Here is a 14,802-nt window from a genome sequence, read left to right on the forward strand (position 1 = left end):
TAATAATTGGATTAAAAAACGTTTTGTTTTTTTAATCATTATATTGAATAGCTCTATTTATTTTATAATAATTAGTTGGACTAACTCAATTACATTATATTGAATAGCTTTATTTATTTTATTTTATTTTTTTCTATACTGGTGCGCTCACTTACTGTTATTCAGAATATATTGCTGTGTATTTTAGAGCAGAAATGTAATTGTAAAGTTATAAAACCAATACCCCAATGTATGTTTCATGATAGAAATAGATGTAATGGATAACGTAGCCTTATTTGATACACTGACACTGTATACACTCATACCGGTGTTACAGCACAGTAATAGAAAGGCTGGTCTACACACACACACACACACACACACACACACACACACACACACACACACACACACACACACACACACACACACACACACACACAACTTTAAGGTAATTAGCATCTTAGCTATCACTTGGATTACTCATCCCTTCGTTGAAGTTGGGCACATATTTATTTGTCTTCAGTAAATTATGAACTTTACAGTATAAATATTTGCTGAAGTCCGACGCTGCAATTACCACCAGACCGTTGTAGGAATAGAGTGATTGACATAATGTAAAAAGCCAATCACTGCCCTGGAAAGATGCCAATTTGACCCTTTGAACTCATACATATTTAAATTAGTTTGGAGACACAAAACCAGCGATAATAAATAAAGAAGTGAGTCAACACCAAATCTACGATTTCTCCTCAGGGCAACATGGCCCTGTTTCAGAAGCAGATATTTTGCTCCTGGAAAATACCCCAATTTTCACTGTGCTTATTTGTGAAGTTATAAAATGATAAAAAAGAAACATTATAGAGAATATATTACAATGCATGTTCTGAAACGCTGGATGTGGTTGGAGATGCTGCAGTTATGGTTGCTCTTTCACAAAGAGAAAATCTAGAATAGTCATAATAATGTTTTGATGTAAAACAACCACTCTGAAGATTTTTTATGTCTTCATGTTTCTTTTGATATGAAAATAACAGAGGAACCTTAAAATCAAATTATCAATCAATCATCTGTCTGTCTATATATATACACTCAACAAAAATATAAACGCAACACTTTTGTTTTTGCTCCCATTTTTCATGAGATGGACTTAAAGATCTAAAATTCATTCCGGATACACAATATTACCATTTCTCTCAAACATTGTTCACAAATCTGTCTAAATGTCTGATAGTGAGCACTTCTGCTTTGCTGAGATAATCCATCCCACCTCACAGGTGTGCCACATCCAGATGCTGATCTGACATCATGATTAGTGCACAGGTGTGCTTTAGACTGTCCACAATAAAAGGCCACCCTGAAATGTGCAGTTTTGTCTCACAGCAAAATGCCACAGATGCCACAAGCATTGAGGGAGCGTGCAATTGGCATGCTGACAGCAGGAATGTCAACCAGATCTGTTGCTCGTGCATTGAATGTTCATTTCTCCACCATAAGCCGTCTCCAAAGGCGTTTCAGAGAATATGGCAGTACATCCAACCGGCCTCACAACTGCAGAGGCCGGTGTAACCACACCAGCCCAGGACCTCCACATCCAGCAGGTTCACCTCCATGATCGTCTGAGACCAGCCACTGAGACAGCTGCTGAAACAATTGGCTTGCATAACCAAACAATTTCTGCACAAACTGTCAGAAACCGTCTCAGGGAAGCTCAACTGCATGCTCGTCGTCCTCATCGGGGTCTTGACCTGACTCCAACTCGTCGCTGTAATAGACTTGAGTGGGCAAATGCTCACATTCGATGGCGTCTGGCACGTTGGAGAGGTGTTCTCTTCACGGATGAATCTCGGTTTACATTGTTCAGGGCAGATGGCAGACAGCGTGTGTGGCGTTGTGTGGGTGAGCGCTTTGCTGATGTCAATGTTGTGGATCGAGTGGCCCATGGTGGTGGTGGGGTTATGGTATGGGCAGGCATCTGTTATGGACGAAGAACACAGGTGCATTTTATTGATGGCATTCTGAATGCACAGAGATACCGTGATGAGATCCTGAGGCCCATTGTTGTGCCATACATCCATGAACATCACCTCATGTTTCAGCAAGATAATGCACGGCCCCATGTTGCAAGGATCTGTACACAATTCTTGGAAGCTGAAAATGTCCCAGTTATTGCATGGCCAGCATACTCACCGGACATGTCACCCATTGAGCATGTTTGGGATGCTCTTGACCGGCGTATACGACAGCGTGTACCAGTTCCCACTAATATCCAGCAACTTTGCACCGCCATTGAAGAGAAGTGGACCAATATACCACAGGCCACAATTGACAATCTGATAAACTCTATGCGAAGGAGATGTGTTGCACTGCATGAGGCAAATGGTGGTCACACCAGATACTGACTGGTTCTGAGTCCCCAGACCCCCAATAAAGCAAAAAAATGTACTGTACATTTCAGGGTGGCCTTTTATTGTGGACAGTCTAAGGCATACCTGTGCACTAATCATGACGTCAGATCAGCATCTGGATGTGACACACCTGTGAGGTGGGATGGATTATCTCAGCAACGCAGAAGTTCTCACTATCAGACATTTAGACAGATTTGTGAAAGTAGAGATAGAAGCTGTTATAGAACAAATGTAATTCTCAGAAAGGGCTGCACCCACTGTTCCAGTCCTGAAACCATATTAAAAGGCCTATTATTATTATTATTATTATTATTATTATTATTATAATAATACAATAATTATAAACAGAGTGACTGTGAGTTCCTCCCCAGTAATCTTTCAGTTTACTATGGAGTGTCTTTAGGGAATTAAAAATGCTGCAGTGAAGCTCAAAGACAATGATAGCCGACAACAACCTCTTAAGGAATCATTTTAATTAAGTCTTGAAAATCAGGAAATTAACCATATGCACTTTGACACTGGGAGGGATTTTGAATTAGGTTTATGATGAAACCATGCAGTAAAATGTCTTGATATTTTCCGTAATGATAGTCAGAGTCACTGTGAACAAGAATCCACTGAAAATATTTTTAAACCTCCTATGGAATAATTTTAATTAACTTAGAAAATCCAGAAATAATCCATTTGCCAGTATGCACTTTGACACTGGGAGGGATTTTGAATCTAATTTATTATGAAACCATGCAGTAAAATGTCTTGATATTTTCCATAATGATAGTCAGAGTCACTGTGAACAAGAATCCACTGAAAATATTTTTAAACCTCCTATGGAATAATTTTAATTAACTTAGAAAATCCAGAAATAATCCATTTGCCAGTATGCACTTTGACACTGGGAGGGATTTTGAATCTAATTTATTATGAAACCATGCAGTAAAATGTCTTGATATTTTCCATAATGATAGTCAGAGTCACTGTGAACAAGAATCCATTGAAAATATTAGCAAACCTATAATTGCTTTACACTTCAAACGCAGTTGAACTGTAGATCAAGTGTTGTGGTAAACCAACATTAATATTATGGTTAATATCTAATGCCAAGCTTTTATTAACTGATGCACTATTTGTGTTTTCGGCACAGCACGGAAATACATGCCTGAGAGTTTTGACTTAGGGAAAACACAAAGAAGGCCACCCCCATGTTTGTAGTCCATCCCCATGTTTGTAGTCCACTGTGGGTGTTTTGGCAGTGGTGCTAATCAGCAGCTCAGCACACGGATTCTATGGTCGTGATTTGGGCAATTCAGTAAATGTAATCGCGCGTATAAATTCATTGGAAATCTCAAACATTGAACTTGAAGAAGATGCAGGATGACGCGCGCTACCTCAGACGGTGAGCCGTAACTAGCTAACATGATTCTATCGCGAAGTGAATGGTGGTTCAGTGTTGTGTTGGGGAGCGTGACGGTGGCATGCCTTATTACCATGCCTCCTGCACCTTCAAATCACTCAAATATGACAGCATATGGTGTCAGCTGTGACTATAGATGTTAAGCCCCCAGGTCCGATCAGTGTAGAGAGGCTCACACCAATCAATGGGCAAACGGGAGCAATTTTGATATTTTCTTCCTCTCCGGGCAAAGCGAGTGCGGAGTACAACATGTCTTAAAAGCTTTTAGAAACCAACAAGGCCCGGCAGCCATGTCGGTATATATGTAATCCACAGATAAAACACAAAGCAGGACCAAATTCTCTCACTTTACAACCATCTTGGACCATCACCATGGCTCCGAAGCCGCCCTGCGTAGCCATCTTATCTGTGGGAACCGTAAAAAGAACCAGTCTGTATTGCTTGCTACATTGCCATAGTGCCGAATCTACCACAAGACCTTTACAAACATTGAGCATCTATTTGATTTTCCGAACTATGTTTTCGCCGGGAAAACAAATCCTCATTCAACTGACAGATTATTAAACGGGCTTTGGCAGAACAGCCACTCAGTGAAGGGCGCTGGGGCATCCGTGGGACAGCTAATGTGCTTCCCCGCGACCCGACCCCGGATAAGCGGTTGAAGATGAGATGAGATGAGATGAGATGAGATATATCTAGCAAGCCAGTGTGAAACGGTGACGGATAAATTACCCCATCTTATGGACGGTCGCCCGGTTTATGTTGGACAGGTTTGCTGTCAGGGAGTCTGTACCCTCCACCGAGTCCACCTAATCGTTCTGACGGTAGTTATCCTGCTCTCCACGGACACAAGTGAAGCCCGGGAACAGGTCGCTGTCTTTGGAACCGTACTATTTTGGTGTATGGTTTAATGTTAACTAAGCTAAGTGTTTTAAATGTTACTGACCAGACCGTAACATCATAACGATAGCGACGACGTCATTACGTTACCGGTGTCATCATTTCGCTTTAAAGGCAGTTATGATCAAATTTTGCGAAACACCTTATCTACGGAAGGTGAATTGAGATGTGAAAATGGAAACAAATGTGAGGGTTAAAGTGATTTTCTCGAGAGGGTCATGTACGGTGGCCCTGAAGTGCAAATCACAACAGCAAATAGAAAAACGCAACAGCAAATCATGAAACAAAACGCCAAATAAGAAAACAAAACGCCAAATAAGAAAACAAAACGCCAAATAAGAAAACGAAACGCCAAATAAGAAAACAAAATGCAAAATCATAAAACAAAACCTAAAATATGAGAACAAAACAGCAAATATGAAAGCACTTCAACAAATCCTAAAACACAACAACAATAACTTCTACCGGAAAAAGTAGACCTATCTCATCAGAGGATGGACCCTCCTGATTGGACAGACGGACTGTCTGTCTTTTAACAGGAAGGAGAGATGGAAAACCCGGAATATATATATGTATTATATATATACACACACACATATATATATATATATATATATATATATATATATATATATATATATATATATATATATTATATATTTAAATATATAATACATATATATATGTGTATATATATATATATATATTTATGCTTTATAATTTAAAAAATATGGAAAATTCACTTTTTTACAATATGATGTGTAATATGTATGTATGTAAAATGAGTTCATGGGTGTTTTACAACGTTATAGAACAAAGATGTTTGAATACTTAACTGTCTGTTCATTATCACCCAAAGCAAAGTGACTGCGGGCAGTTTGGATGTCCATCCCACAGAGAAGGCCCTTGTGGTCCACTATGAGGTGGAAGCATCTATACTGGAAGAGGGGGGAGGTCATGTGCTGGGTGAACGGAAGGAAGGACAAAAAATGTGAGTGGAGTTCATTTTTTGTTTTGTAATTTAACTTTTTACATGGTTACAGTTGATTTTCTCTTTGCATCTTCCATCTCTTGCCATGGTTTCCTAACCCTTTATGGTTATTTTTATGGAATTTGATTGGTTTTATAAAGGCTGGTCCTTGAAAACACAATTGTGTTACTCTTACCCATCTAGATTGTATAGAAGTAGCTAGCCATATCATCAGTCATTTGTTTAGTATGCTAAACTGGTATGGACTAGTGTCATCCAAGCTGGCTCAACAATGGAACATCAGCTGCTTCTTAAAATGAAAGGTCTTATTTTTCATTGGGTAATGACATTTTTCTTTACACCAAATACTCCCTCCTTAAATTAATACTGAACATAGGTAATAGTCCAATAGTCTGCCATTTACACTACCTGATGACAGCTTCTGTAAGCTGTTTTGTTGAGTTGACTCTTAGCGAAATGCTCTCTGGTAAGCAGTGATATGTCAGTGTACTGTTGTGTGTCTAGGGCTTTTGTTGTGAAAGGTAAGAATGGAAGTAGTGAAGCTGTAATGCACTGCTGATGACAAAAAAAAATCTACTGGAACTACTCTATTGGAGTTTAATTAGTAACATGCTAGTTTTTCAGATCAATGTTAGGTTTTGCAGTAGTTTTAAATGAGGATGCAGGTATGTAGGTTACTGAGTTTTACATTTCATTTACTCAAGCCTGCATTATTGTAAATCTGTTTATCTTTGTCATCCCTTTTTCCAGTATCCGAGTGAAAAGTCTCTCTCCCAGTACAGATGTGGGAGCTTTGGCCAAAAAAGTGGTGGAGGAGTGTAAACTCATCCCTCCTTCCCGTTTGCCCCAGGTGGAACAGCTCCTCTACTACTTGCAGAACAGGAAATCATCCCCTGTGGAGGGAAAAAGTAAGCCATTTTACAATTTTTACACCCTTGCTGTAGAGTCTAAACATATCCCAATTTTCACAATCAAATTTGATCACAAACTTTATGGCCAACTTTTTTTTTCAAGCATGTAGTTTGCCACCATACTTAGGTGGGATTGTCTACCTTGTTCAAATAAAGCTTTAAGCCACAATTATACTCCACAGTCCGTAGCCCTCAGACTTGTACTGGTCTTGCGGATGCATACATGGTTTTATCATACCTTATTTAGTTCTGCTCGTCCTGGCCCGAGATCCACTCTGTCTGGCATTCCACACATGCATTTGCCGATCTATTCTGTGAGGTAGGGATGTGGGGTTTATTTCAAGAATTGTAGAAGCTATGATATCTATGGTGTCCTGATTCCTCCATTGTCAGAGGGAACTGACATTCCAGCCTTGCAGTATATTTTTCTAAAAAACGCCTTAAAGTGTAAATCATCCCATGGTATTTTTCAACATTTGCACACATCAAATAAGCCATCGAGACAGTTTTTTTCGTGTATAAACTATTTAACAGGAATAAGGTAGAGTCGCTAACAGCTGGACGTGGCTAACAGTTATTAGCTTGTGGCAGCACGGTGAGGCATTCAAACGTCTTTTTTAACCACTAATACTGCTCAAAATAACAGCAAACCTCTGCAGTAGCATGAGAAGAGTCCCTACACAGAAAACAAATCACCAACAGGCTCCTTCCTTTGGGATTGACTTTGGTAATCCACTTGAATGGACTTTAGTATGAGAGGAGCTGGTACAGGGGCCAGTTGGTAAGTCTTTAAAACACTCTTTTAATAAACTTTGGGTTCACTAACTATATTATTGATGCTTTGTTTTCTGTGTAGGGACTCTTTTATGCTACTGCAGAGGTTTGCTGTTATAAGTGGTTAATAAAGCCGTTTTAATGCCTTCACCGTACTGCTTCGAGCTAATCAGTGTTAGCCACGTCAAGTTGTTAGCGACTGTTAGCAGAGCTGGAGTTAGCTCTCCGGGAATTCTCTGTTCAAGATGGTTTATTTGATGTGTGCAAGCTGGGCCCTGGCAGACATGGTTTTGAGAATAAAAAAAAAAAAAGAAGAAGAAAAAAAACAACATTATACTTGTTAAGAAACAAAGGGATGGCAGATTGGAGGAATGTTAAATCAGTGTTTACCAGTACTTGGTTAGCCATGTAGATCCTGTTACATTTTGAAAGAAATACTGTAATGTTTTTTTTATTGTTGGCTGTTTGTGTTTGTGTCACCAGTGGAGAAGAAGGGGAAAAGAACTGTGAAACCTAGAGAGCTGACACCGTTTGAAGGAATGGAGGTGACTATTTTAAACACTGACTGACTTACTGTTTGTTCATGTATTTTGTTCCCTCACAGCAATTTAGATTTCAGTTCTCAGACATCATTCTCTATATTTAGACCGTTCTTTAGCTCTCTGACCTGATTTGCACCAAATGTAAGGCATCTGCATCATGCAATAGTCTATGGCTTCCCATTTATTTGTTTATGTCTATTTAATGTAATCTACAATGTGGCTTGTGAAAGAAATTCAAAACTGAAAGCTTTAAATCTCTCATCAAATAAGCTATCGAGGCAATTTTTTCGCGTATGAATGATTAACGGAGATATCCCGGAGAGTTGCTAACAGCCGGATGTGGCGTCCAGCTGTTGACGACTCTCCAGGATTTCTCTGTTAATAGTTTATACACGAAAAATCTCGATGGCTTATTTGATGAGTGTATTTGCCGAAAAAGATCCCGGGATGATTTAACGCCAAAATTTCCACTTCAATAGCAATATCAATAATGTTTAATAACGTATGTGTATGTGTTTTCTGTTTGTCTGTGTAGTTAAATGAGGAAGCTAGTATAACCAGAGTGGATGAGTATATTGAGCTGCTCTATGAAGGTATCCCAGAGAAGATCAGAGGCTCTGCTCTCATTCTGCAGCTCGCCCGCAACCCTGATAACCTGGAAGAGCTGCTACACAATGGTACGGTTCAGTCGACATGCTAATATTTATGTTTAGCAAAAGTAGCTCATACCTACATTTAAATGCATACGTATTTTACTAAAAGTCCCCTGCACTCAAATAAGTGTTTTCCCTCTGTTTCTGTCCTTTAAAATGTCTGACACTGACTTTGGTGACTTGTATCTGAGCAAATCTTGTCACTGGAGAGGTGTTTTTACATTCCTCTCCTGCAGAAGGAAATATCTGTTCACTTCTCTGAAATTTGAAATTCAAACATATTCCGGGCATCTATGGTCTACGACAGATTTGAAAAAAGAATCCCCCCCCCCCCCCGAACCAAACCCCTCCCCTCAGTGTTCCACGATTCCTTCCCCCCGAGCTTGTATCTTCCTCCCTCACCTCCTAACAACACACCACCTCTGGCAGAGCAATGTAACATTAGTTTACAATGCTTAAAACGCATGGCTAACGTATGCTATCATGTGTTGACATAGCCGTTTCTCAAAGCAGGAACGTTCACAGTCATAAGACAGTATTGGAACAGACTGATGGAGGCTGTTTATGGAGCATATACCACAATAAAACACAAAAATGACCTGTTCCACAAAAAGTCTGCTGACTCAGCATCTGTTTTCAGTCCCAAATCCTGGCGTAGCCTTCTCCAGCGCTCAGAGGAATCCCCGATGTTGACTCCTCTTTGATTCCCATGGAGGTCACATTTCTGCCTTTCCCTCCATCGACTTAGGTTTTCTCTAACCTTCTCTATCCTCAAAGCAATTTCAGTCAAAAACAACTGGACTGGTTGTTTGTCTAGGAAGACGTTTCACCTCTCATCCAAGAGGCTTCATCAGTTCATGTACGCATTTGACCAGGCTGGGACTGGTCCAACTAACTGGTGTGAGATCCAGGTATTTAACCTCTCACAAGGCCGATGATGTCACTGACACCCTTTGTGCTCCAAGTGCCCACGCCCGTTGTTAGAGTGACAGTCGTTGGTGGGCAGTTGGTTTCGACTTCGTTAGTGCCCTATTGAGTCTGAACAACAGTCGTTGGGGTCACCCGGGCCATGTGTGAACAGTTGTCCTTTGAGGTTAGATTGTTGAATCTCCTGGGAAGGGATGAAAGGGCGGCATTGTAAATTGGAGATAAGTGGTGTCTCAGACCCCCTCCTCTGTTTAGCGATGTTTTCTCCACTTTTACATAGATGGCTTCTTTTACTCCTCTTTCAAACCATCTGTCCTCTCTGTCCAAGATTTGGACATTGCTGTCATCAAAGGAGTGGGCTTTCTCCTTGAGGTGTAAGTGGACAGCCGAGTCCAGGCCTGAGGAGTTAGCTCTCCTGTGTTGGGCCATGCGTTTATGCAGTGGTTGTTTTGCTTCTCCAATGTAAAGATCTTTGCATTCCTCGTTGCATTGGACAGCATAAACCAGGTTGCTTTTGTGGGTGTGTGGTGTTCTGTCCTTCGGATGTACTAGTCTCTGTCTGAGTGTGTTACCGGGTTTGAAATACACAGGGATGCAGTGTTTGTTGAAAATCCTCCTGAGTTTCTCCAATACCCCAGCCACATATGGGATGACTATGTTGTTTCTCCTGTTATCTTTTTCTTTCTCAACCACTTTGGTTTTCTTTCTGGAGGCAGCTGCCGTTTTAACAAAGGTCCAGCTGGGGTAGCCACAAGTTGTGAGGGCGCCTCTCAGGTGCTTGCGTTCTTCCCCTTGAGCTTGTGAGCTAGTGGGTACGTTATCAGCTCTATGCTGCAGTGTTCTGATAACGCCAAGCTTGTGTTCCAAAGGGTGGTGAGAGTCAAAAAGTAGATATTGATCCGTGTGAGTGGGTTTTCTGTATACCCCTATGTGGAGGCTCCTGTCATTCTCCATATGGACGTCACAGTCCAAGAAGGAAGCTGTTGTCCTTAACTTCCTCTCTGGTGAACTTGATGTTTCTGTCCACTGAGTTGATATGTTCAGTAAATGTGGTCTTGCCAACTTCTGGATTTGTGCCTGAATACCACATTTTTCCAGTTTAATGGCATTTTTTACAGACAGAAACACGGCTGTGCCATGGGTTCACCAGTATCCCCTATTGTGGCTAATCTGTGGACAGAAACATCAAGTTCACCAGAGAGGAAGTTAAGGACAACAGCTTGCCCTTCTTGGACTGTGACGTCCATATGGAGAATGACAGGAGCCTCCACATAGGGGTATACAGAAAACCCACTCACACGGATCAATATCTACTTTTTGACTCTCACCACCCTTTGGAACACAAGCTTGGCGTTATCAGAACACTGCAGCATAGAGCTGATAACGTACCCACTAGCTCACAAGCTCAAGGGGAAGAACGCAAGCACCTGAGAGGCGCCCTCACAACTTGTGGCTACCCCAGCTGGACCTTTGTTAAAACGGCAGCTGCCTCCAGAAAGAAAACCAAAGTGGTTGAGAAAGAAAAAGATAACAGGAGAAACAACATAGTCATCCCATATGTGGCTGGGGTATCGGAGAAACTCAGGAGGATTTTCAACAAACACTGCATCCCTGTGTATTTCAAACCCGGTAACACACTCAGACAGAGACTAGTACATCCGAAGGACAGAACACCACACACCCACAAAAGCAACCTGGTTTATGCTGTCCAATGCAACGAGGAATGCAAAGATCTTTACATTGGAGAAACAAAACAACCACTGCATAAACGCATGGCCCAACACAGGAGAGCCAACTCCTCAGGCCTGGACTCGGCTGTCCACTTACACCTCAAGGAGAAAGCCCACTCCTTTGATGACAGCAATGTCCAAATCTTGGACAGAGAGGACAGATGGTTTGAAAGAGGAGTAAAAGAAGCCATCTATGTAAAAGTGGAGAAACCATCGCTAAACAGAGGAGGGGGTCTGAGACACCACTTATCTCCAATTTACAATGCCGCCCTTTCATCCCTTCCCAGGAGATTCAACAATCTAACCTCAAAGGACAACTGTTCACACATGGCCCGGGTGACCCCAACGACTGTTGTTCAGACTCAATAGGGCACTAACGAACTGCCCACCAACGACTGTCACTCTAACGACGGGCGTGGGCACTTGGAGCACAAAGGGTGTCAGTGACATCATCGGCCTTGTGAGAGGTTAAATACCTGGATCTCACACCAGTTAGTTGGACCAGTCCCAGCCTGGTCAGATGCGTACATGAACTGATGAAGCCTCTTGGATGAGAGGTGAAACGTCTTCCTAGACAAACAACCAGTCCAGTTGTTTTTGACTGAAATTGCTTTTAGGATAACGATGACCTGGACGAATGAGAACATTCACAGGCTCTAACCTTCTCTGTTTGGGCGAGCAGAGGCCTCTTGTTGGTATCCATCTTTTCCTTCTCCATGGTAACAGAAGCTCTGGTAGCTGAGCTGCTAAGCTAATCACTAGCTGCTCAGAGTTTACAGAGTGAGAGGGGACGAGGCAGGATGACAAGGAGCAGGGGAGACGAGGAGATTGGATGGAGGGTACGAGCCAATGGGAGCCTTCCGTGACAGATGGCTCAATAGGCTCAATTTCTATGCAGGCCTACGGCCGATAGACTGAATGGAATTTTTTGGTTCTTATTGCGATTCATATTGTGTAGATCGGACTACAGGACCATAATCGCCATATAAACAATGTTAATAATAATTAGCAATATTCCAAATGGTAGACCATAGCTTTAATTGTAACGTCAACAAACCATGAACCAATTGGTGTCTAATATGTTAAACACTATTCAACGGGGGAACAACTTCAACACACCAACAAAGAAACTTGAAACCTCCAGCTCAGAGTGGACTGTCAGTACAGAGAGATAACACGCTGATTGAAGGGATGATCGATGATGTTTTTTCTCATGCTCGATTTTAACTAACTAGTGTCACGTCTGCCTGCTGTGCTCCGTTTATCAGCACAAATGATAAGCGCATTTTAAATCCTTTTTAACAAACCAGTTTGCTGTGTCTTTTCCATGGATCTGACACTTGATGGGTTATGCTTCATTCAGACAGTAACCTGCCTCCCTCGCTTGGCTAAACATTTGACACACTAGCAACAGATAGCAGGAGAGGCAGAGAGAGAAGCCATCGCTGCCTGCTAAACCAGAGTATCTAAAAGAACTAAAGAGCATGTAAACAACTGGGATGATTGAATAATAATTAGCTGCTTTGAGGAAGAATATGACCCAATTAACTGGGTGGAGCAAGAGAAGCAAGAATCAGCAACACAGAAGTGTGGGCAACTGGGAATGAGGCGATATGCTAAGAGCTGCACGTCAGCAAACGGGAGGCTGGACAACCAAGCAGGTAGCCAGTTTGTAGCCACTCTGTGAACAGTCGGCATTCTGCTCTTCTAACTTGAATTCTGCATGTGTGTGTGTGTGTGTGTGTGTGTGTGTAGAGGCAGCCCTAGGTGCTCTGGCCAGAGTATTGAGGGAGGACTGGAAACAGAGCGTAGAGCTTGCCACCATCATCATTTACATCTTCTTCTGCTTCTCCAGGTTACACACACACACACACACACACACACAGACACACAAATCGGGACACATTCCTTTTTGTCGTCCTGTTCTACTTAATCTTTTTACATTATGCTTCCCTTCTCCTCTCCTCCAGTTTCTCCCACTTTCACGGAGTGGTGAGTCATTATAAAATAGGTGCATTGTGTATGAGCGTGGTGGAACATGAGCTGAAGAGACATGATGTGTGGCGCGAGGAGCTACGCAAGAAAAACAAGGCTTATATCCTTTGAATATAAGAATGTTTGTTGGTTATTAACTGTCTTCCCTCCGCCTGTATAGTTTTCCAGACTTATTGTTTGTATGTGTGTGCAACATTTCCTTAACACTCATTTGTGTACGTGAGTCAGCACCAGAGAATGGCTCTCTAAGAAGAGACCAGGACAAAGCTGTGAGAAAATATCATGGCCTTCTGTCTAAACAGGAACAACTGCTCAGAGGTGAACTCCCTCAAACACTCAAATCACTTTTTGTCATACAGGAGCATGACATTAGAGGACTGTTCAATAAAGCTGGTTTAACAAATAAGTCAGGCTTCCGTTAGTCTACCTAGGTTTCACTTGATTGGGTTCCATAAAGCAAATTCAACAAAGTTCAAGCCCAGTTACTATGGCAATGTATGCAGGGTAACTGTCAGACTAAAGCCCCGTTCAGACCAAAGTTTCGCAGGGAGGAGGCTATTGGTGCTTTATTCCTGAAAAACACTGGGTTCTCTAACTACGTTGTTGGTGCTTTGTTTTCTGTGTAAGGACTCTTCTCATGCTGCTGCAGAGGTTTGCTGTTATTTTCAGCAGTATTAGTGGTTAAAAAAGCTGTTAAAATGCGTTCAACTAACTGGCTTATTTGATGAGTGTATTTGCCTAAAAAGATCCAGGGATGATTTTACACCGGAATTCACTTTAAGATTGAGTTTTGCCTAACCAGAGTTTCTGTAACACTTACCCGACAGGAACACCATGATCTAACCACTGATCTGCCATATTTGACTTTATTAACCACTACATCAGTCAAATAATTTAAGTTTATAGAAAATCAACTTAAATGAATAATACATTAAATAAATTCTACAATCATGAATGATAAGATATAGACCTAAATATGTGTTTAATAATATGGTAGCCTATGTGACATCAAATATTTAGGTTTATAAACCTAAATGATACCTTAACCTAAACCCTCCCCACAAGCTGGCACAACTCCCAATTGGCCGAACCAAATTCATCACTGATGGGAGAATTAAATAAAATAATCCCCATCATAATCATCTTTTATATTAGCTTGCACAAGAAGCGTTACATTTTGTACTAACAAATCCATAGTTTAATTGAACAGTTTGTTAATTCTAATGAAAAAAGAACGCCCTCTTCAAACAACAGCGCTCTCATTTTAGTGTAGAGCATCAGGTTGGATTAATGAACGCACTCTCATGTTCAGAGATAGCAATAGCCAGTGAGGTACAATCTTGCATAGGGATATTCTATGAATTTCTACTACTACCCGTTGGAATGTTCCTCGAACGTCGTAGTCCCGATAAGATGTATGACTTCTTCATATAGTATTATAGAAAGCCTGTGAATTATCATATATAATATTATAATTACATAGTATTATAGAAAGCGCTGCTTGGTGGCTGTGAACATCGGCGCTCTCTCTTTACCACTGCTGTCAGAGCTGCGTGCACACACAGTTATCTTGAGATAATT

General features: G+C 41.3%; 1 protein-coding gene across 1 annotated transcript in view; it reads left to right on the plus strand.

Moving 5' to 3' along the window:
* The first annotated feature begins 3,641 nt into the window (after window positions 1-3,641).
* Window positions 3,642-14,802, plus strand: part of LOC310957538 (kinesin-associated protein 3-like) — a 31,364-nt gene continuing 20,203 nt past the window's right edge. Inside the window, exons 1-8 of the mRNA XM_083928141.1 lie at window positions 3,642-3,780; window positions 5,558-5,689; window positions 6,440-6,597; window positions 7,858-7,919; window positions 8,452-8,593; window positions 12,982-13,081; window positions 13,197-13,321; window positions 13,441-13,539. Of these exons, the coding sequence (XP_083784267.1) occupies window positions 3,752-3,780; window positions 5,558-5,689; window positions 6,440-6,597; window positions 7,858-7,919; window positions 8,452-8,593; window positions 12,982-13,081; window positions 13,197-13,321; window positions 13,441-13,539 (847 nt within the window). The 5' untranslated portion in view covers window positions 3,642-3,751. The remainder of the gene's footprint in view (window positions 3,781-5,557; window positions 5,690-6,439; window positions 6,598-7,857; window positions 7,920-8,451; window positions 8,594-12,981; window positions 13,082-13,196; window positions 13,322-13,440; window positions 13,540-14,802) is intronic.

This window comes from Echiichthys vipera (assembly GCF_963691815.1).
Source record: "Echiichthys vipera genome assembly, chromosome: 15".
Taxonomy (NCBI): domain Eukaryota; kingdom Metazoa; phylum Chordata; class Actinopteri; order Perciformes; family Trachinidae; genus Echiichthys; species Echiichthys vipera.